Here is a 23,396-nt window from a genome sequence, read left to right on the forward strand (position 1 = left end):
ATTCCACTGGTTCTGTTAGCTCAGATTCCCTTCTGGGTGGGTGACTCTGGGGTGGCCACCAAGGGGAAGGGGAAGCGGAGGGCCGGGGTAGGGGGGCCAGTGGGTTGGCCCTAGCTCAGGAACCCAGGATCGTGGCCAGGGGGTGGTGGGTGCTTGATGTCACACTGCCTGCTGCCAGGCCTGGTGGGGCCTCACACCATGGTCCCTGCTGGAAGGACTGGGCAGAGCAGGGGCACAGGGCAGGTGTGTGTCTATGCTGAACCTCAGGAGGAGAACTTGGCTGCTCGGTTTCCCCTCTAGCGGAAGCTCTGAGCTGAATCCACAGCCTGGTGCGCCTCTCAATCATTGCTCACCCAGAGAAAAAGCTGAAATGTTGGTGTTCCCTCCTCTTGGACAAGGCGGCTCGCAGGGAGCTCTGAGGGCCGATTCCCGGGGCTGACTGACTACAGAGGTGGGGACACCCGTCCTTTAACACTTCCTGCTCCTTCCTGCTAACATTTGTTCTGTAAAGCAGTTAAGAGTTTGTTTTTCACTAGTGTGTGGTCAAGTGTATACCAAATAACAGATTCCTTTTTTAAGAAAGGGAATCTGATACAGATCACTTGCTCATTTAAGTCATGGATATTCTAGGCTAGGGCTAAGGAATGACCTAGAATGGTAAGTATTAGCAAAACACATGTCACACAGACCTGCTCCCCGCTGTACTAAAGGCTTGAAAACACATATTCTATTTCTTTTTAAACTTAGTTAATTACTGCTGAACAGAACGCTCACGACGTAAGCAGGGAAGGCAGTGGTGGAAGTCCTGGACTCCGTACCAGTTTTCTGGACTTGCAGCTCCCTCTTGGCTTGTTCCAGGATGGACTTGATGGCTTCGTCAGACCCGGTCTCGGAGGCTCGGATCCGGGTGGTGATGTTACCTGCAGGGAGAAGCCACACCGATGACATCAAACCCACACCTGGAACAAAACGTAGTGCTGCACAAAGATAGCATTTTGAAAAATAGCTGCCGGTGAGTTGAGGCCGGCGACGACAAGGAGGCAGGCTGGCCTCCTGCTTACCTGTACCTGCTGTGTGGGTGACTTCACAGCAGGTACGGCGACCCTGGGCAGGAAGGGCTTCCTGCTGACTCCACCTGGTGTCAAACAGTGTTTGGCCTGTGGGACCAGCTCTGACACTATCCAAGCTGGGTATCACCCATGGGTTGGGAGCAGGGAGAGCAAATCATTTAATTCAGTGTGTGTGTATAAAAAAATATATAAATGAAGGGTTAAAGGGCAAGGCTTTTTTTTTTTTTGAGTCATTTAAAAGCAACTCCAGCAGTTGTTTTGGCTTGGGATATGTTCAAGGCCCTCCCTGTACATGTCCTTGAAGCCAGAGAGAAAAAATGGGCAGAAGGGGCAAGGGGTTGGGGCTGATTCTCCCGCCATCGTTTGGATGTACAAAGGGAGGCTTCAGTTAAAATTTTCGGGTCTCATCACATGAACAAGGAGAAGAGCCTGCGGACATTTCTAAAGGACAAGAATCCCGTCTTCTGGTCACATGGTGAGAGCCACGTGTCCAGATGCACTGCAGCTACTATGGCCTGGGGGCTGGCCTCGATGCTTCCTGGAAGCCGTCCATATGTTTTAACTGGTCGATACCTTACTAAGTATGAACTGCCACATCAAACCATTTGAAAACAAGCCAACCACCGGCACAGAACCCCATTAAAGCTGCGGCTGCGAGGAGGGCGGTGGGGGCTGGCTCGCTGGGACCCATGGACGAGAGAGCCGGCCACAACCTGTCTGATTGGTTGCACCCTCGACGGATTTCTGAGCTCGGGGAAGGGACAAGGAAGCAGCAGTATGTCATCTGACTCAGTCACCTGATTTTTTTCAGAGCAACAAAGGGTTATTCTTTCACCTGCTTCTGAGAACACCGGGAAAGTTGTAGTTTGAATGTGAAGGGGGTGGGGCGGGCGTAATTTCCAGTTTGGGGCTGATTTTTAGGGGTGGTGCCCCCTCCTGGACTGGGTAGAGTGTGGGGCCACGGTGGGGGAAGGGAGGGGCCATGTGTACTTGAACCCGTGCTTTGTTTTATACTTACTAGCTCTGTTTTTCCATCAGGTTCCAGGCCAGAATCACACTGTACAGTTTGAACCCAAATACACAGCTAAGGGCATGCTGCTTCCTAGGTTACTAACTGCAAAGAAAAACACCTGCCTGCGACATACCTTCAGACCCATTTCTTCGTTTCGGTACTTCCTGAAAGAGTCTGTTCAGGCTCTGGCCTGGATTCTCTGTTGAAAAACAAGTGTGGTAAGAACAAAACAATCAGGGGGATGGTGGTGCTGACGATATGGGCTGTGTGACATGAAATCTGAGCCGCCTGTTGCTACAGAGAGGGCTCAGGGCTTCCTGTGCCGCTTGGGAGTCACTAGAAACTTCTGAAAGGCCCTTCCCTGGCTGACCAGCTTGCAGAGGCCATGGCTCTGCTGCCAGAGGGGATCGGACAGAACTGGGGGGCGGCCTGTGGCACCAATACCATGGGGGTCAGATGGAGGGAGCTCTGCTGCCCAGCGAATCGCCCACCAGACCCAGAACAAAGCTCACATTAATCATCCAAAGACAGTCAATTCCAGTTAACATCGCCGTAAAAGGCTCAATGTCCTCTGTGCAAACGGACACTATTCGAAATGTCTCCCTTCTCTGAGCCTGTATTTCTGTCTGATAAGTTCCCTTTCTCTATCAGCACTGACTTGGCAGAAGGATCTCCTATCGTTTGTTAAAGAGGGAAGGAGTTCCTGCAATTAGAGATGGGACAGGCTTTTTATCTTTTTACGGAGGGTCGGGGTACAAAGGGTGTTTTAATACTTTAATGTATTTTACTCGAGGCAGGTATGTTTGCTCGTGATGCTGAACAGGTCCCTAATGAGCGCACTGATCACAGGCCACTGGCCTGTGTGCAGGAAGGAGGGAGGGGGCCCATGTGGTCGGCTCACCCTCCGTGGGGACCCAGCGCCACGTGAGGCCCGCCCTGGCCACTGCTGCTGCTCTAGGCTGGGTAGCACCCACGGGCCCCTCCCCACCCGAGGCCAGCACCCAAGGCCGAAAGGACTGCTGTACACGAAACGCATCAGGACGTTGTGCGTTAATTCCCTCCGACCCAGTATGTGGTGCTGGAACAGCGAGTCCACCTCGTGTGAGGTACGGAGTGAGTTTCAGAGGCTGGACCCCCGAGTCTAAGGGCTCGTGCCCGTGGGCCCTGAGCTCTGGAAGTGGCAGGACTGTGAGCTGTACCTGATGTGAGGCACACATGTATCATCACACATGCACAGGTGCACACACACAGCTCCGTGCCAGGCTCACATGTGGGTGCCGACCCCGAGTCGCTCACCTCTTTGTCTGCCTTGGATGCTGCGAAGAGCCAGGATGTTCTGCTCGTCCGAGAGGAACTGCTTCATCTTGTGAAACGGCTCCTTGCCACGCACTGTCAGTTTGTTCCACGGCTTGGGCCGGGCCAGGATCTCGCTCACAGACCCCTGAGACAGTCCCAAGACGTAGTGTCCGAAAATGCGCTGTCCGATATTGTGCTTGATCAGCTGCTCTTTCACCTGCCGGGCGATTTCTGCAGTGTCTATCTCCTCGCCCTCGGAGACGCTCCCAGCACTTTCTGACTGGCTGGGAGATGGGGCCATGCCATTTACATCTGGGCTTTGTTGTAATGGACTTTGGGAAGATATGGAGTTTGTGCTGTATGGACCTGTTGAAAAAATCATGCTTGTGCTTCCTGCTTCCTGCATGGCCTTGGAGTAGAAGGACTGCATTAGCTGTCGTTGGAGGAGAGAGTTTAGTGCAAATTTTCCCGTAGAAGCCAGGGGCAGGCTGGGGCTTGCCAGGGATGAGCTGAAAAAGTCTTGCGTTAACCCCGCTGGTGAGAACTGGTGTGTACCATTAGTATTGGAAGCCTGCTCCCCCGTGTTGCGGGGCAACTGAGAAGGAGGGGAGGCCGGCAAAGGTCCAGGACGCCGACTCTCAGGCTGGTCTTTCCCTTTTCTCCTGGCTGACCCTACAAGGAAGGGCAAACATAATGCATTATGGGGGATTCCAAAGGGAAAAAAAACCAAGACCAAGATGCAAAGTTTGCCCCACAAAAGGGAAAAAAAAAAGTGCATTTTTTTTTTAAACAAGGGCCAATGAGGTGTGTTGGTTTGTTTTTCGATTGAATTTGTAAATTAGCCAAACGAGGCCCCCCGGAACAAGCAACATGCATTTCATGTTTGCACCTTTCTTGTATGTTGCAGCCTGGAGAGTTTCCCCTTGACAGAAATTCAAACTCCTAATGTGACAAGGAGCCGGTACCACACACAGTAAAGAGTCGGCAGGTCGCGGGCCTCTCAGCGGGCCGCCAGCATTCGAGCTATTACCAGAAAGGGCCCCACCTGAGGAGCAGCAAACACTGACATTTTGGGACCAACGGATTCTCACACCACTTGCTCTGAGGCGAATGTACCGCACCGAGTCCACTCGATCGAAGGCACGCACATTTTTAAGAATGTAATATCATCGGAGCCCGAGACACTCTTAAACGCTTTACCAGCTGCCAAAACCTGAAGCCGTCAGTGACGCCACCACTTTGGGATGAGCAAAGAAAGGCTAAGGACGGGGGAGGCGTTCCCAAGGACAACCTGACAAAGGAAGAAAAGCTCCACTGAGCCGGGAAGGGCAGGGCCCGGCCCTGGAAGTAGCCCAGGAAACACCACAAGAGAGGCCGCACAGCTCGGAAGAGACCAGAAAAGCCACGGAACGCGCGCGCGCCGGCGGTAGCCCCTCGCAGCACGGCCCTGCCTACCCTCCGCAGATGCCCTGCGGCCACGCCTGGACCGTCTCTGCCAGGTGGGGGCGGAGGGAGGGGTGAGGAGGACGAGGAGGAAGACGGACACTCGTTAGTCAAGGCTCTCATCGCCCATCGCCCATCGCCCGTGACGCCCGCCATGCATCAGCCCAGACTCACGGTTCGCCTTCCTCTTCCTCGACCCCCGGGTGGGGGCCGAGCGGCCGCGAGAACTTATCAACCTACCGCTCAGGTCGCTGTTGGAGATGCGCAGCGCGGCGTTCTCGGACTGCAGCGAGCGGTTCTTCTCCAGCAGCAGCACCTCCAGGGGCCTGGATGCGTCCTAGACAGGGCAGAGCTGTGCTCACCGCGGGGCCAGCTGCTACCTGGCTCCGTGGGCTGACAGACCCCATGGCCCCTGCTCTGATCTGACCCGCCTCCAGCCTCCCAAGGATGCTCCATGCATGTGGAAGACATGCAAGTTCCTTTCTGAAATAATCCATTTCGGTTGAAGGAAGTTTTCTCTTTCTAGGCTCACACAGCTTGCAGACAGCTAATTATTCTCTCTTCTGTCCCCAGATCTAAGCGTCTAGACCTCTGCTTCCTTTAGTAATGGAGGTCTAAAGGAAGACCTGCAAGGTGACCTGTTTTTGGTGCCAGCCGCCGAGAGCTGGCTGCCTTCTGGGCCTCAGGAATGGGGTGTCAGGTGGGGACTTAAGATTTTAATTGGCCACTGGGTCGCCGTGTGCCACTGCCATCTCGTTCCTCATCCGCATGAGGCAGTAGGTAATAAAAATCCCTGAGTCAGTCCATTTGGGGCTGATCTGTAACATAAGCTGAGAGTGTTTGTACCCACTTTCTTAGTACCTGCCCGTGTTAAATTACAAGTTCAGGTGAACTCGGTTAACCAGTTTGAAAAACACTGATTTTTCTCTTTTTGCCCCTTTTAACTTAAAGATAATTTGGTTTAACTTGGTGAAACGTTGCCGAGGAGAAACAACCTCGATGGTGAAACAGCGACGTGATGCTCACACACGCAAAAAGCAAAGGGAGACGGTGTACCTGCGTCCCAGCTCCCTCGGCCGGTGCAAACTCCATGGACTTCAGGATGCTGTGGAGAGCAAGACGGAGTGTTACCCCTGCTCGGACCTGCGGTGGGCAGGGCTGGGGGGGTTCGCTCCAGGAACTGAGGAACTGACAACTTTAACAACTTCGCTGGCAGCCTTATCATCCGATAGCGGCTCTGGAATAACTATTCAACTAGCAGTTGGCCAGCGAAAGTTTCTTGCCCAGCATGTAAATCATTCCATATGGAATCACACCAGGTCTGTTCGGAGTATAATTTTAAAGTTAAGTTGAACACAGACATAACATGGCTGTAAGTGGAATGTATTTGTAAAGCTGAGAGGGGCTGAAAAAGCTCTAACAAGGAAGTCAGGAAGATAAACCTGTGCCCCCAGCGTTTGGCCAAGAGTGAGGTCCCGTGACCAGATGGCTCACAGGCAGCAGGGGACTGTCCTGGTGCCCAGGATGGGGAAGGAGCCACCACAAAGGCATGGGCGACTGGGCTCATTTCTCCTTTGTCCTCCTTATCACAGAAGCCACTGTGGTCATGGCCTGTTCCAACAAGCCTGAGAGCTGAGTGAGCTGGGGCACCCAGGACTGGTATTTGCAGAGTAAGGCACACGTGAACATTCTTTCTCTGGGTCCACGTGGCCCCAAGGAGCCAGGGTGCTCCCCTCACGCTCAAGAAAAGAGGGCAGCTTCCATCCCAGGCACTGGGCCACCTGTGCTCTCCCAGCCCTGACTCTAGCCTCGGCCCTTCTTTAAGCTCTGTGGCAGTGCCATCTGGGGAGCACCGTATGGAAAAGTGCCCAGGGCCCCGGGGACCCCCTCTCTGCTACGGCTCCCAAGAGGTTCAGTAAGGAGCCGACCGCCCTCGGTTTCCCTGCGGATGTGTCTTCATAGTGGCTCCTGTCGTGTAAACTAACAAAACAGGAACAAGGAGGAGCTCATAATTTTGTTTTACGATGAGCTACCGAGAATAATAAGAACCCTGGGCTGTGTTGCATCAGCTGCGAGGAGAGAGGCGAGCAGTCTGGACAAGCTTGTCTTTTCTTAGTGGCTGTCACGTTGTTTGCAACTATATTCTTGTCTGTGAGCTTCTTTAGGATCATGTAAGAAAAGACTAAGTGCGTCTGAGTTTATACTAAAAACTGTGTCTCTTCATTTATTCAACAAATTTACCGACAGCCTCTTATGTGCCTGGCCTGTGCAGAGTCAGAGCCACTCCTCGGCCTCAGGAGCCCTGCAGGTGCTTCTAACAGCACGAGCAGGAGAAAACCCAAGCAGGAGAAAACCCAGGCAGGAGACGCATCTGTCTCAAGAGTTGTGAGGGTCTGAGAAGGGCTATAAAGGAGCAAGGTGCTTTCTAGACTGTGGGGTGGGGGGTGATGGTGGGGAATCTGGGGGAGATGGGGGAGAGATGGGACAGAAAGGGACACCAGTGAATGTTTAGAGGGTGCTTGCATCACCAGGAAGTGGGAAGCCAGGGACGTATTTTAACAGAAAAGTCACCTGAATGGGGCTCTCAGAGATGCCTGCATTGTTGGGGGTGGGTGCTGCATGTGTAGAGGTAACACGAGGGCCGGCAGGAGTGGGGGGAGCTCTGTTCTTGGAGGGGCTGAGAACCAGCGAGCGGCTGGGCAGGTAGAGCCAGGAGAGAGCAGAAGGGAGAGGCCTAGAAGCCTTGGCTCCTGGAAACGGAGGTGAGCTCGGAGGAGAAGGCGTGTGGGACGGACCTCAGGCTGGGAAGGATGGGGGCCTAGAGAAGGTCTCCATGTCAGCTTTTCTGATTCCATACTGGGAGAGGGCGCGCACAAGGAGAGGGCACACATGAGTTCTTTTGAGGAGGGATAGGGATGGGGAGGTGGGCACAGAAGTGAAAAATATCCTCCCAAAGCTAGAAATGGGGCGGGGGAGGGGACAGAGCTTGAGGAGCTGGACGTGCAGAGAGCCGAGGGGCCGTTCAAGGAAAGTGCGCAAAGGCTGTCTGCAACTTGAGGGTGAGGATGTCTGGGGAGAGAAGTGAGGGGAGCCCCGCCCCGCCGGGGTCACCCCTCCATGGAGGCTACTGACATGGGGTTGAGAAGGTCAAAGAGGGCTTCCAGTGTGCTTTTTCCCCCCAGTAAACTCAAGGGAACAAAATTAAGAACCCAAAGAACAGCATGGTGAGTAGGTGTTGGCTCATTTTAAAACGAGAAATTAAAACTATCAGCAAGAGAGAAAAGGGCTGATGGATGAGCTGGAAGGAGAAGGAAGGAAGGGACCAGTGTGGCGGGGTCAGTCTGGAGTGATGGGGATAGGGGGGCAGAGTGGTGGGGTGGAGTGGTGGGGGCAGCGGGGAGAAGCCAAAACCAGAGGGAGTCACTTCGAGGCAAAGGCAGGAGCTGCCTCCATCAGACAGGGCACCAGGGGGTCTGCTGGGGGCGGGGGTGGTCAGGGCACAGCTGGGGGCAGAAGGGCACCCCGAGTGTGTGGCAGGGCCCCCAGGGAAGCAGAGCTGGCCAACAGCAGGGGAGAGGACGCGGGCCTGCAGGCACTCCTCTGCAGTGTTTGGTAACCTGGCCATGGGGGTGGGGGTGGGGGCGGGAGAGGCCAGGTGAGACTCTTAGGTGAGGGCTCCAGGTGGGCCCAGGGCAGCTCGGGGAGCGGAGTTTGAGATGGCAGGAGGCTCAGGCTGGGCGGTGGGGCCTGGAGAGGGAACTTCTAGTCATGAGAGTGTGGGCGTCAGCACTGAAGGAGGACACGCTTTCAGTCGCTGCGTCTCAGGTGGAGGTGTGGCCGGGGAGGTGTGCGCCCTCGGCTGGAAAAGGCTACGTTGCTCTGTTCTCCTTCTGTTTTGGGAACTTGCAGCTAAAAATAAGCTCGTATTTTATATCTCCCATAAAGGCATATTGATTCCGTGCATGCTGACAGTTTCTATGCACAGAGCCTTATAAAGAGCCTGAGAATTCAGGCACAGGTCTGAGTACAGACACCTGCGATGTTGGGCAGCCCAGGACTTGGCCCAGTGCTGGGGGGTCAGCCAAGGACCTGGGGCTGTTCCCTCTCTGACACAGGCCTTCCTTAGCAAATGTCCCCAATGAGCACTGGCTTGTGCAGGGCCGAGCTGGCATCTCCACACTTACTTTAGCTCTTTCTTCACCTCTTCGTAGTCAGCCTGTCCCTTGAGTTTTTCTTCCAGTTGCTGAAAACAGAGAGGGATTTTATTAGTGGTAGTGTCTGAACCAGGCTGATGGGCTGAATGTGGTGTCCCTCCCACCAAATTCAAAAGCTGAGACGCTAACCTCCAGTGTGATGATGGTGTTAGGGAGGTGGGACCTTGGGGAGGTGATGAGGTCGTGGAGGGGGGTGGTGGAATCAGGGCCTTAAAAGAGACCCCAGAGAGCGTCCTCGCCGTTTCCGCCGTGTGAGGTCACAGTGGGAAGATGCTGTCTGTGAACAGGGAAGGGAGCCCCCCAGAAACCAAACATGCCGCTGCCTTGACCTTAGACTTCCAGTCTCAGAACTGTGAGAAGTAAGTGTCTGCTGTTCACACCACCTGGTCTATGGTACCCGGTCACAGCAGGCCCAAGGCTAAGGCCCTTCGCTGACTGCATCACCTGTGAAGCGTCTGGCATCCTGAGGGAGCCTAGATATGCACAGTGGAAGGTGACAACTGTGGAGTTGTCCCTATCCTTCCCTCGTGGGGCTGGAGTTGAGTGGGTGCATACACACACACATGGCAACCATGAGGTTGTAACAAAACTCAATGAAAATAGATGGAAAAAGTTTTAAAAAATGCAAAACAGAACAAGGAAAAATCTGCTTTGTATGAAATCTCACAACATGGCAAACTGGGTGAAGAAATGCTGTCCTGGCATTTTAAAAGCAGCGTGTGGCTTTTCACAAACTAGGCGAGGCCAGCTGATGAGAACGGTTCGTTGTCAACACCTCTGGTGGGACCCTACTGATAAGAGTCACGGCTCCTTTGTCACTGGGGTTGGTATCAGGTATCAGGGGAAATGCGGTTGCATTTTTGGATGGCTTCCCCCAGACTCCAGGGTTCTAGGAGGAGAGACGGTCCACTGGGTCAGGGGCTCTTTGGCAAGGCCCAGGGGCATGACCATAAGGTTCGGGGGTATGAGGATGCTCTGATGTGCTCCACTCAACTGTGAGCCCATGTAGCTGATTTCATCCAAAGGGCCTTCTCACCAGGAAGAGCCTTTGGCATACAGTGGTGAGCAGAGGGTGCTTCCTTCTACGAAGGTGCGCTTGGCCTAGTTTGTTCTTTACCCACAACCTCATCCCCCTCTCTCCCAATCAAAGGAGCTTTTTGTGGTAAATAGGACAGCTTGACATGAAACACAAAGACTCAGCCAGCAGAGGGTCCTGGCCATTTAGCGTCTTTTCAAGCCTGGGCTGGGGTGAACAACTTCCATCCTTGAATCAACAGCCCCTTCCCATCTATAGGGCTTCCGGTTACCTTTCAGGCTCTGCTTGATCAGCCATGTTTATGATCACAGTTTAAAGCCAACTCAGAACATTCTAGAATTTGGGGAGAAGATTCCCACGTGGCCCACCAGCCTTTCGATGCTCACCTGAATCCCATGTGCCCCCATTTAGCCCATCTTTTCCTGCAGTCTTTGTGGGCGGTTTCTTGTGTTTGTATTTTCCATTGTGGAGAATTGCTTTGCCCTCATTCCTTTTTCAGACCTCTGGCCAACTTTCTCTATTATGATGGTTCCTCCTCACAATCAAACAGGAGGTAGCAGGCGCTCGTTTTCCAACAAAAGATGCTCAGAAGCTGCTCACGAAGGAGCGATTCTTTCATTCTCCTCCCTGTGGTCGAACAGCGGGGAAACCCTTCCTATTACAAGATTACCCAGTGCTGCTGGGACGCAAAGCACCTTCAGAGGATGAGACTCACTGCTGCTGGACGCAGGGCACATGTAAAATGTGGTCGAGTTCACAGAATAGGAGATGGATAGGAAGAAGGGTGGACACGGAGCTTTCAGACCGGGCATGGCCCAGAACCCGGAGTCAGTTCTGTCACTCACAAGCTGAGCCCTGTGGGCACGTCGATCAGTGGCTCATCCATGAGATGGGAGCAGCAATGACCTCTGAGGGTTGAGCAAAGGGGCGGGAGACAAGGAGCCCGTGCAGTTGCTGGCACTGTGGGGCCTTTGCTGCGGGACCACTGTTGCTGCCAGATCTTGGTGTGGGGTCTGAGGGCATGTCTCCAGGTTCTCTCTGCAGACCTGGGACCGGCCCAGATCAGAAGGTTTTAGGACTGGAATCTGTTTGGTTGAATATGAGTTTTCACGGAGAACTAAGCAGCTTCCACGGAAATTTCTATTGTTTATCTGGAGGCAGAGTAGTCAGGAAGCACCCAGGACAGTGCTTGCAAACCTCGGTTGAGCAGACACCTGGATGGGGGCCTGGTGGGGCTGGTGCTGCCTCAGGACCTTTCCTGATGGAGACGAGCAGGGTGGGAGGCACAAGGTGGAGGCCCAACTCGGTGAGAAAAGCCCGAGCGCCCTCAGCTCTGTTCTTTGACTCCAGAATCTTTGCTGGGCGCTGGGAAAGTCTGGTTGCGGAGCATCCTGCCTGGACGGAAGCAGGCGCTCCAGGCTGTCCCTCCACTGGAGAGTCTTCTGCTGGACTTCGCTATGCTTGTTGCACTGTGGGCCAGATCCCAGGCCTGGCTCCACACCCCACACACCATCTTATTTAATTATCCCAATATGTCTGCAGAGCATCTGTCTGTCTGTCCAGAGAAAGGAAAAGAAAAACCAAAAAAACACATGGGTTCTTCACCGCAGGCCTTGGTGGGATGCCTGAAGCAAGTGCAGGAGGCAGTGAGGCGCCGGTGGGCTGGGGCCCGATAGACCTGAGCCAGGTCCTGGCTCTGCCACTGAGCAGGCGTGACCCTGGACAAGACGCTTAGCTTCTCTAAGCCTCGCTTTCTTCATCTATAAGATGGGGGTAATGGCACACACGTCACAGGGCTTCATGAGGACTAAATGGGACAGCTGTCACTTGGCACCTAGAGTGGGCTGGTTCTGGGACCTCAGAGGTACCGAGCCCATAGACGCTCTAGTCCCTTACACAGAACAGAGTGAGGCACTCGGCCCTGCAAACCCCTGGATGTGGAACCTGCAGACAGATCGCCACTATAATACTGAGTGCCTAGCATGGTGCATGGCACACGGTACCACCCTCAGTAATGGTGGTGAGTTATGGCAGTTATTGCTTCTTTATCCCTGGGGTGATCCTGAATATGGGCTTCCCTGGTAGTTCAGCTGGTAAAGAATCTGCCTGCAACACAAGAGACCCTGGATCGATTCCTGGGTTGGGAAGTTCCCTTGGAGAAGGGATAGGTTATCCTTTCCAGTATTCCTGGGCTTTCCTGGTGGCTCAGATGGTAAAGAACCTGCCTGCAGTGCAGGAGACCTGGGTTAGATCCCAGGGTTGGGAAGATCTCCTGGAGGAAGGCATGGCAATCCACTCTGGTATTCTTGGCTGGAGAATCCCATGGACAGAGGAGCCTGGCGGGCTGCAGCCCATGGGGTTGCACAGAGTCAGACACGACTGAGTGACTGAGAACAGCACAGCGCATCCTGAATATGACTAGACGGTTTCTGAAGACACTCTGTGGGTCTCATGCCAGGAGCTCGGTCTGTGAGGTTCTCCACATCCCTGTCTGCCACCTCCGAGGGCCCCCACTGCCCTGGGCAGATCCATGGAGGAGGACAGATGCCCGAGCAGCTCTGGCTGTTCAACACCAATGGCCAGAACGGCAGCCCTGCATCTTGTGCCATGAATGCAGAATCTGGGAAGTGGGTTGCCTTCCTGAGAAGTTGCTCGTGGGACAGAACAGGGAGGAAAGGTCTAACCTTATACAGAGCGGGGAGGAAAGGTCTAGTGCGGAGCTGGGCTTCTAGCTCAGACCTAAATGGCTGAGTAGGAGCCTGGGTGATGGGCTTAGCCTGTCAGGCCTCACACTTCTCCTCTGGGGAAGGGGGTGGGTGAGAATATGGGTTTGCAAAGGACAGAGATGAGGAAATGTCAGATGCACAAGTGCAAGCTGCAAGGGACCCTCCAACACATGTCTTATAATATAAGTCATGTACGTTTAATACTACAGGGTTTCCCAGGTGGTGCTAGTGGTGAAGAACCACTGGCCAATGCAGGAGACTTGAGAGACATGGGTTTGACCCCCGAGTCAGGAAGATTCCCAGGAGAAGGGAATGGCAACCCACTCCAGTATTCTTGCTTGGAGAACCCCATGGACAGAGGAGCCTAGCGGGCTGCAGTCCATAGGGTCGCAAAGAGATGGACATAACTGAAGCGACTTAGCATGCATGAATTCATGTTTAATTCTACAGGGCTTAGGAGCTCTGGAGCTTTGGAGCTTAATGGCTCCAGAACTTAGGAGGAGCTCATCAGCTGTTCCTTGAATTGTTAGAAGCATTATCCATATGAAGTTCTCAAAACCCTGGCTAAGACTCAAATAATGAGGTAATTTAATTTCAAATGCAAAGTATTTTGGTGTGCAGCAAATTAGGCACTAAATTTATAAAAGACATCTATCTTAGTCAAATTATAACACGGGGCCTAGGGCTGCCAACTTAAGGGGTCTCTGGCACAGAGACTAACGCAAAGACCCTCAAGAGGCCTGGTCCTCTGGGATACACAGCGAGGGGTGAGGAGGCAACACCTCTTTGCCACGCAGCAGACGGGGCCAGAGAGGCGAGTGCATTGCAGTTGACCGGTGGCTCCGTCTCTTCCCTCTGGGGTGATGGGAGCCAGGCTTCTGGCAGTGCTGTCTGAGGACACCCCCACAGGTCAGGTTAGGGGTGTTGGTGTGTGACCCCTCACCCTGACGTGGACCCCTGGGCAGAACCTAGTGGGTATGATTGGGCTCCCTGGCCTAGGGCAGAGGTCTGCTTCTGTGGGGGCTGGAACTAGGCAGCGTGCCCCTCCTTTTCACCTGAATGGTGACCCCACCCCCACACCCCAGGTCTCCACTGCTCCTTGGTGACAGGTGGCAGTTAAGTAAATTTAGGGTCGGCTGATGCTGGGGAGGTGCTGGAGAGGACTAAATCAACAGTCATCCCTCGGTATAACTTCACCTTTCATCCCTGGGCAAGAAGCCCAGAGATGCCTGGGTGGGCACTGCGCATGCTCTGCAAGGATGCTGGGGACGTGAGACCAAAGGGGGAAACCCCACCTCCGGGCCAGGGGGTGGGGAGAGTGGCCATGACATTAGAGGCCTTGCTACCAGCTGGAGAAGTGTGCTCCTCCTGGACAGAAAAGTGGGAGCCCCTGTGTGGTAACCCCATCACAAGTCACCTCCAGCTTCCTTGAGCTGCAATCCCGGTGACTCAGCACAGAGGGGATGGGAGCCGACTCCTTATGGGTCCTGGCTGGATATTTCAGCCACCTGGATACTGCAAGGTTGGCTAAGTGGGCCACAAGCTGGGGACCGTCTGCAGGTGAATATCAAGAGCCACTCATCCAATGACCAAGGGCACCTGTGTCTAAGAGGATTCACTGTAGAGTCCCGCAATTAGCTCTGAAAGCATTTCTAGTAATGCCCACCAGTCTACAGTGATTTACTTATGACCTCACTCCAGAGTTGAGCCTTGAGGCCTCTAGCACAAAGTCCCCCAATTCCTCTCTCTGGGGTATTACAATGGCTGCGGCCCAGGCCCGTGGCCACGTTCATCCCTCCTCCCCATGGAAGGCTCACTGCTTCCTCTCCTTCAATCTGTGCTCACAGTGCCTTCAAGATGCAGCCAGGACAAGGCTCAGGGAGGCTCAGCCCCCGGGCTCTCTGATGCTAGGGTGTCTGACGTTAGGAATCGCTCGTACCATCCAAGGCAAGGGACATGTACAGGTCTCTCCTCTACAGCCACAGGCTGGATGGATCATTATCACACCCACCAGCCTGGCGAGCATCAGTGGGACCTGGATGTTGGAGCTTCACACACTGGGCCAGTGATAAGATGCTGGTTAAAATGCGGTCAAGGGCAGCCCTGGTGCAGAGGGAACATGGCCGGAGAGGGAACTTATGTAACTAGAGGGCATGTCCACAATTAAAGTTGCTGAATGAGTGCAGAGAAGTGGCTGTCAGTCTTTTTTCGTCCTCACCCCGAAGGAGACAGTGGCTCAAAAGGACCCAACAGAACCTTGGGAGGTGGTATGAGTGGTGTGGACGGTTGGGGAGGCTTGTGTGGTTTGGAAAAAGGTCCTCATGTGATTCTAACACATGGGTCCATGCGTCCAGTGAGAACTGCTGATCTTTAAAGCATCTATAGAAAATATTACTTCTCTCTAGGGGAGACTGGCCTCAGTGAGTCTTTCTTACAGACACCTGTTTTAAATCGGAGCTATCGGTAGCTGTGTTTCCTGGGCTACTGAAGGGTTCCAACAGAAGACCCCAGAGTGTTGTTACCAGAGACAGCAGCCTCATGATGGCGGGCAGGTTATTTCATTGATTACAAGTACAGAATGATCCCTGACAAGTGGGATGGAGCTGAAGCACTTGTCAGACCAGACAGGAAGAAACGTCTCCCGCTTCTGAGTCTGTTTCGATGTCTGAAGGTTAGAGGAGGCACCACTGCATTTGGATAGTGCTGGTGACCTTGGCTTGAAAAAGCAGAACGTGAGGAGAGAGACTGGTTGGTAGACATCCAACCAGCAGTTTATCCTCATGACTATCAATCAGTTATGGAGGCGAAGGGAAGAAAGTCTTCAGATGAAAAGAGAGGGGGCGTGTCAGGGTGCTTGAGAAAGCAAACCGCTTAGTCCCCAAACATGTCTCATTACAGAGCACATGCGCCCTGGGTGTCCTGGTGGAGAAGACCCCGCGAGCTCAATACAGGACAATCTCAAGGCTCGTCCACTGCGCTTCTGCCCTTGCACATCACCATTCATCTCAGAGGTCGTGGTCAGTGTCCATGGTGAAACCCACCCACCACACCGAAAGGCTGAGAGACAGCGGGAGGCTGTGGTGCCCTCGGCCGGCGATCCCAACCCGAGCCCCCAAAGCAGGTCAACGTGGTCCAAGAAGGAAAGGACGGAGGAGGAGTGGTGCTCGTAGTGGCAGGAGGGGGAGGAGGAAATGGGAAGTCAGGCGAGGCTCCTGGCTGCTTCCAGTGGCCACCACAGCTGGCCCCAGACCCCTGTCGCGAAAGCATCGGGTTGGTTTGACAGGTCTCATTCATAAAATAGTTTCCTAATAATTGTTTTGCTGCTTAGTTTAGATTGGAGACTATAAATTGCACATGTTAGGAAAGAAAAAAAAGCCCAGGGAAGTATCTCATTCAATTAACCTTATTCCTCTGGGTGAGCAAGGCAGATGCGCTTGTTTGGGGAAGGCAGGCGCCTTCCGCAAGTGGGTCTGATATCAGGGAGAGCTTTGCTCCTGGCGACTAGGGGTTAAGATAATTAAAATCAGAGAAGTCTTGTTACTAGAGGATATGTTTTGATTATTAGATCAGATGTAGATAGGGGAGTAATAATTTTGGAAGAAGTATTGCCGAATTGTTTCATTAACTGCACAGTATTAAAGAATTCCCCCAAGATACGGGTAAAGAACATTAATTTGTGAAACTGCGTTTCATTTTTGGTGAAGGCAAACATTAAAACTTTAACTGATTCGGAAGAAATTGCTCTGTAATAAAACGGTAGGGTCTACAGCTCTCATGTAGTCAAACGCATCACGGACTTGAGTCGCACCCTTTAGCTGTTAACAAAGGAGGGGAAGGAGAATTATCTGATAGCTGTGCCTCTGCTGGGGTCAGAAATGGCTGTTAACACGAGAGAGTGACATTGACTCTGGAAATAAAAAGTGGGCACTGTTATCGCTGTGCAAGCTGATGAGCGGACACGCAACACCAGCGAGTTGAACGCCCTGGTTGGGGCTCCCCAGCCCCAACCATCTCCCCGTCCTGGCAAGACCGTGTCCTTGGAGGGGCCTGGGCACCGGGAAGTTTCTCAGGCGGTGGATGAGAAACCCAAAGAGGCAGAGAAGGGTCCAGTGAGGGTGAACCGTGGCTGCCCTGGTGCCAGCGAGGTCACGCTAGCGAGCTGCCAGGAGGACAGACTTGCTGGGGACTAGGTGCTGCCTCAGAAACATGGTCATGAGTTGAGAAGGGAAAAAAAAAAAATCTCAACTTAGAAAATATCAAAATGGGGCCTAACCACATTCTAGAATTACTTTACATTAAGAGAAAGTTTTCCTGACTTTTTTTTACAATTAACTATGATCCACTTTCTTTCATGCACAGGGACTACAATTGGCTGTCGATCGCTTATCCATTCATGCCCCTCATGAATGGGCGCTGAGTGGAGGTGGGGGCGCCTAGCAGGCGGATGGGGCGGGTAGGGGGACGGCAGAGCTTGTGCCTGTGCCCTCACCGGTCCTGTGTCTTCATCGTCAAATAAGATCCCACTGAGGAGTCCTTGCTGGCTCTGACGTGTGAGTCTAGGGTGCCAGGACCACCTCCAAATTATGCTAACTTCAACAGATTGGACATACTGTAAATAAGTATAATTTTAAAAATATAATGTAGAAGGTTCTGGGTTCTGAATTTGGGACACATATATATGAGATGCCCCAAGAGGATGTAGTTTTTGGCTAGACAGCTGAGGACTGCGGGTGGGAGATCAAGGGCCAATCGTGGGGGCTCTGGGCCCTGGCTTCTGGCACAGGCCAGAGGGTCAGAAAACAGCCCTGCAGGTCAGGAGCAGGGCCCCAAGGGCTTGGTGGTGACTTGCTGGCAGCGAACCCTTGGCGTTCATTTCATTTGGGCACAGGGAGGGCTGGGTCCCAGCGGGCTGGGTCCTCTTGGGGCAGCCTCCTCTAGGAGCCAGGGGAGGCCGGCAGAGCTGGACTACTATGTCAGCTGCACCCTGATGGCGCTCCGGCCCAGGCCAGTGAGCCCACAGCCTCAGGTCCAGCACCAACAGCCTGAGTCCTTGGACGACAAGGAGGCGCTGTGGGCGGGTGGGCCCCCAGGATGGGGGTTTCTACCATGGGCTGCATGAGAGGATGGCTGACTGGCAGGGACGTGCCACCCGGGTCAAAGCCCGTCCTGCCTTGCTGCCTTGGGCTTTAGGACTCTGCTTCCGGCCACCTCACAGGGGTCAAGGCTGCCTTGACTGCTCTCAGTCAGGACACGGAGTCCTCCAAACAAGAGCCTAATGGAGCTTCTGAGAGGAGGCGAGTCCAGGGAAACCTCATGCCTCCTTCTACTGTCCTCATTGGAGGGAGACTCAGGCTGATGGCTGGAGCTTGACCGAGATAAAGGAGAAGGAATTTTAACCATCATCGTTACAGACAACAACTATGAGATGGCTTTGAGGTGAGGCACCCTGCCATGGTCATTACACGGGGTGAAGTGTCCGTTGAAGAGCTCAGGGTACTGGTGGGGAGCCAGACACCCTGTGTCTCCTGGGACCGCGTGCGGAGGGAGGTGGTGTGCGCACGCGTGCTTGCCACCCTCCTCGGCGCCCCCGGCTCCCTCCCAGCCCTCTGTCGCCCTTACCTTGAGGGTGCTGTTCTTGGCGCTCAGCTGCTGCTCGAGCTGGGAGATCTGGCTGGCTGAGTTCTCGCGCAGCTTGCTGAGGTTGGCCTGGAGTCTCTGCACGTCCTCCACCAGCTGGGCGATCTCCCGCTCCTTGGCGGCCAACTCAGCTTCCAGGCTGGAGCGGGTCAGCACCTCTATGGCCTGCTCCTGCGGAGGACAAAGGAGATGACAAAACCGCTCCGGCTTTGGATGGGCGTGTGGGGTTGGTCGGCGGTGCCGGCGGCCGGCTGAGGTGAAAAGCAGGCGGCTGGCTGAGGTGAAAAGCAGGCGGCTGGAAGGATGTGGATGGTGACGCAGATGAGATGGCAGCACCTCGTGCCTCTGCTTGGACCCGCCCTGCCCGTCGCCCTGCCCCCACCACCTTCCCACCTGCCTGGGAGCTGCTGCCTGGATTTGTCTGTTCAACAACCATTTACTGAATACCCACCGTGTACCAGGCACACGGCAGAGGACAAAAGGACAGAAGTCCTGCCCCGTGGGGTGGGGCAGGGTGGGCCTGAAGGTGAAAGTCGATCAGTTGTGTCCGACTCTTTGTGACCCCATGGACTATACAGTCCATGGAATTCTCCAGGCCAGAATACCAGAGTGGGTAGCCTTTCCCTTCTCCAGTGGATCTTCCCGACCCAGGAATCAAACCGGGGTCTCCTGCGTTGCAGGCAGATTCTTTACCAACTGAGCTATCAACATGCCTTAAACACGCTTATTAGCAGCATGGAGTGTGTCGGATGGTGATAAGTGCCATGAAAAAACTGAAGTAGGGACGGGGCGTTTGGGGTTAATATGTCAGGAGAAGCCTCATTGAGATGGTGACTTTTGAGCAAAGACCTGAAGCAGGTGATGGAAACGGCCCTGCTGATGATGGCTGGGGATGCCAGAGGGGAAGGTTCTGAGGACGGCTTCTGGAATGTTCCACAGAATTCGGATTTTTCTACCACAAGATGAGATTCAATATCCTTTTGCTTCATTACTATATTATTTAGAAGCCGAGATATCATTTGGCAAGTTGATCCTCAGAGCTGGCATTTTATAAAAAAGGTAAACGATGTGGAAGATGCATTATTTGGGGTTCTTTTGCTTACGAATTCTTTTGATAATTGCTGTTTTAAAAACCTTACTCCCCACTCCTCAAATTTGCTCGTTTTAGAAAATATGCAAAACAGGGAGAAGATCTTTTTTAAAAGTCAAATCCATAATTCCGTTTCTCAAGTAGGAGAGCAGGACTTTTGTCAGGTTTTAAAAGTAACTGTAGCTCCTGAATAATTCTGGGAGCTTGTCTGCGGGGCGGAGCACTTCTGGGCATGCCTGATGGGGCGGGATGGGGCGGGCAGGATGGCTTGGTCCCCATGACAGCAGAGACCCAGAGGTGGCTCAGACTGTGGTCTAGAATGCCACCATCCCTGCCACCACCCCGGCCCCTGGAAATGCACTGCTGCACGCCACGGTCTGACCTAAACCGGGGCAGGAAACTGTGGCAGCTTCAGCCCCAGGTGGCAGGGACGGCCATGCCATCCCACATGTGATGTGCCTGTCACAGGGTTCTCTCTTCTGGGGACAGCCGGTCACCAGGGAAATAATGTTACCTATCTCCCTCCCTAAGGCCTTTACCATGTAAGAATGTGAAGCTTTGTGGGCCGTGTCTCTGGTCTGCATGACGTTGTAAAGTAAGCCCTTCACTTCCTCTGACTTCTGGCAGATCTGCCCGTGGCCCTGGGGCCCCAGCGAGCATTCTCTCGCCAACTTATTAAAGAGGCACATGCTGTCCAGACCAGTTCTGTTCAGACTGTGCTCCATGGACTGGTGCCAATTCGTAAACCGTGGCCGGTACACAGTGAGACAAGCACAGAAATGGAGAATAAGCGTTTAGAAACTTTTTACAGCAATCTGATTTTGCTGTGACGTTTTTATTGTCTTTTGTAAAACAGTCTGCAACAGATTGGAAATTAGAAACAAAACAAAACAAATAAAAGCATCCTTAACCACAGAGAATTTAGGAAGCTCTGCCCTTAGACAACATGGGCAGCAACCGAAGTCAGGAGCCAAGGGACTGCAGAGAGGTCCTCCCAGCAGCAAGGAGAGCAGAGGGGCCTGCGGATGGAGGGAGGGTGTGGGTGGACGGGCGAGCCTGTGGGAAGGAGGGGGGCTCTGTCTCTGGGCATGGACACCACAGGTGGGACAGGGTGGGAGAGGCAGGGAGCAGGGCACAAGGAAGGGGTGACCGACGCTGAGAGGCCACCTCGAAGAGGACCGAGTCTCTTGGGACCTGAAAGTGACCACTCGGGAGGGCGGCCGGGGGCCTCAACTTAGCAGGGGGATGCAATGGCAGTGGCACGGGGCGCTGGCCACGCGGTGGGGGCAGGCTGTGCCACGGTGCCTAACTGGACTTATTTACCAGGCTTCCAGGGAGGAGGAGTGGCAGCCATAGAGACTGCGAAAGTGCTCTTAGGGAGAGAACCTCTAAGACAAACCGGAAAGTGACCTGGGGTTTTCAATGGGTGAGTGCAGGTCACCACATCAGGGACGAGGGGCTCAGAAGACATGTGTAAAAACAGCAGCTCTCAGTGTGGCCCTGGACCCAGGATGGGGGCAGGGGACAGGCTGTCCCAGGGGATGGCTGGCCACTCAACTCCTGGGGCCCAGCCTGTCTTGGCCTACAAGTCGACCACGAGAATGTAGGCATGCCAGTTAATTCAGGAACAGCCACAGAGTGCTTATTTGTAACATACCAAACATAATTCGTGTCTCACATAAACTAAGTGAGATGAGATGAGGTAATACACCCTAAAGCAATGGGACCTTGGAATTAGGATAGAAAACACCACCCTCCTCTGCACCTGAATGTGCTCACTCCCATCTCCAGCACAAGGGCATCCCGTCGTCCCATTGTGTAGACACAGTGGGAAATGGAGGGAGAGCTGGACAAGGGCCTGGGAGTAGACCAGGGGCTGCGGGTGGAGGAGAGGCCTGCACCTGGGTGATGGAGGCGTGGCCTGCTGGTCTGTGGCACCAGCTCAAAGGAGATGGTGGGACAGGGTTGGGGAGGTGTGGAAAACTGCAGGAGGCTGGCATCTGGCAATACAGTAATAATCAGTAATAACTGAGATTAATCAGTTGAGATTGTTACTGAGAAACGGACTCGGGACCAGGACCACTGCCTCCCTCGTGTCTGTCTAGGCTTTGACTTAGCCACACCCAAATCCCTTGGTTGTTGTTTAATTCGTGTCTGACTTTGTGACCTTATGGACTGTAGCCCACCAGGTTCTTTGGATCATGCCATTCTCCAGACAAGAATACTGGAGTGGGTTGCCATTTCTTTCTCCAGGGTATCTTCCTGACCCAGGGATTGAACCCTCATCTCCTGCACTGCAGGCAGATTCTTTACCACTAAGCCACCAGGAAAGCCCAAATCCCTTGGGAGCTTTAACAAACACATGAGGTCTAGGCCCTGCCCTGGCAGCTGTGGTTCAGGGGCCTGGGGTAGGGCCCAGGGACTCCCCGGTGACATGGATGGGGTCCAGGGTCAGGACCCTGGCTTGGACAAACCGTGGAAGGACAGAAACTGACTTCCCTCAGCCAGACAACAGGTCCCTGTGAGCACCAGCATGGGGTCCTGGGAGTCTGTCTTGGGGGACTTGCCCAGGCTCCAGGCTTCACATATAAGGGCCTGTGTCCCTCCGGGTGCTGGGACTTGGGGGTAGGGGTGTGTTTTCAAAGGGGAGAATGAATGCAGAAGCAGTAGTGGCTGAGGGAGTACCTGTTAAAGTTTGTCCCTTGGAACTGTTTGCCTGCCTGCCAACCTCCTTGTGTGGACTCTCGCAGGTCACATAAATCCTCCCACAGAGACCAGAACACCAAGACTGGACAGAAAAAGCCAGATAATGATCTCTGCTACCCTGCAGCCATTTTCAGGTGAAATATGAAAAAGATACACGAGTGTTACTCAACATGCAGGAAACCTGATGTGCAGTGATGGTGGGCTGGGACCCCAGCCTGCGAGGCAAACACTTGGAGTCTAGGCTGACCTCTCTGGGGAGGGCCGAGGGACCGGGAGGCTCAGTTTTCCTTACTCATCAACCTGCTATTCCTGCCAATGCCAAGTGGCCAACGTAGGCGGATTCCATCCGTACGTTCACCTGATGGACAGGCGTTTAGGTTCAGGACGGCCTGGTGTGGGCATCAGAGCCCCAAACTAGTATTTTCCTGTAAATACTTGCCAAAGAGCCTGCATATCTCCTCTCTCCTTGAGTGTGCAAGAAGCCAGGGTGGCTGGATGGAGGTGGAAGAAGGGGTGGACTTCAGAACAAGACAACCTTGGGCTCACATTCCAACTCGGTCATTTTCTAGCTGTGTGACCTTGGGCAGATGACTTAACTCTTCTGAGCCTGTTTCCTCACATACCAAATGAAGGCAACAAAACTGTCCTCTAACGACCGCAGCGTCATGAGGCAGAAATGAGATAACCATTAGGAGTCCTGCACGGCCCCTCATGCAGGCGGAGCAGCGCCTTCGGGAATTGGCGATTCCACTAAGACCCCAGTGGCCCGGGATCTTTGGCTTTTGCTGGATCTATAGCCTCGACGGTTTCTCGGCTGGGTTCTGCCAGCCAAGCCTAACAGACTTTGTGCCGCTGGCCCGGTTTCCTGTGCTTGCTCATTCGCTCCCCGACTGGCTGGGGCTGGGGCTGCCGAGCTACGTGGGAACGCAGCCCCGGGAGGAGCCCTGGCAGGGTTGCTAGCGGGAGACTGAAGCAGTGCCATGTAAACACTGGGCTTAGCCGACGATGAGGTGTTTAAGCACCCCGAGCTTCCACAACTTACTCTACCTGCACAAACACTCATTTCCTTCCGAGATGTTTTGGTTGTTACAGTCCAGGATGGTGCCAGAAATCCTCTCAATCACAACTTGTAGCTCAGGAGCCCCATGTGGACACAGGATGCATGG

At 53.7% G+C, this 23,396-nt stretch overlaps 1 protein-coding gene across 3 annotated transcripts in view; it reads right to left on the reverse strand.

Moving 5' to 3' along the window:
- The window catches only part of CUX1 (cut like homeobox 1), a 347,445-nt gene that overhangs the window by 67,982 nt on the left and 256,067 nt on the right, over window positions 1-23,396 (reverse strand). The window contains exons 11-17 of one of the 3 annotated variants that reach the window (XM_040261799.1): window positions 18,417-18,605; window positions 9,006-9,064; window positions 5,878-5,926; window positions 5,062-5,158; window positions 3,379-4,050; window positions 2,216-2,281; window positions 819-920 (exon numbers count right to left, since the gene is read on the reverse strand). In XM_040261799.1, coding sequence (XP_040117733.1) covers window positions 819-920; window positions 2,216-2,281; window positions 3,379-4,050; window positions 5,062-5,158; window positions 5,878-5,926; window positions 9,006-9,064; window positions 18,417-18,605 — 1,234 coding nt within the window. The remainder of the gene's footprint in view (window positions 1-818; window positions 921-2,215; window positions 2,282-3,378; window positions 4,051-5,061; window positions 5,159-5,877; window positions 5,927-9,005; window positions 9,065-18,416; window positions 18,606-23,396) is intronic. The other 2 variants (XM_040261791.1, XM_040261782.1) reach the window with 2 other exon arrangements.

Source organism: Oryx dammah, unplaced genomic scaffold (genome assembly GCF_014754425.2).
Source record: "Oryx dammah isolate SB20612 unplaced genomic scaffold, SCBI_Odam_1.1 HiC_scaffold_2, whole genome shotgun sequence".
NCBI classification, from domain to species: Eukaryota; Metazoa; Chordata; class Mammalia; order Artiodactyla; family Bovidae; genus Oryx; species Oryx dammah.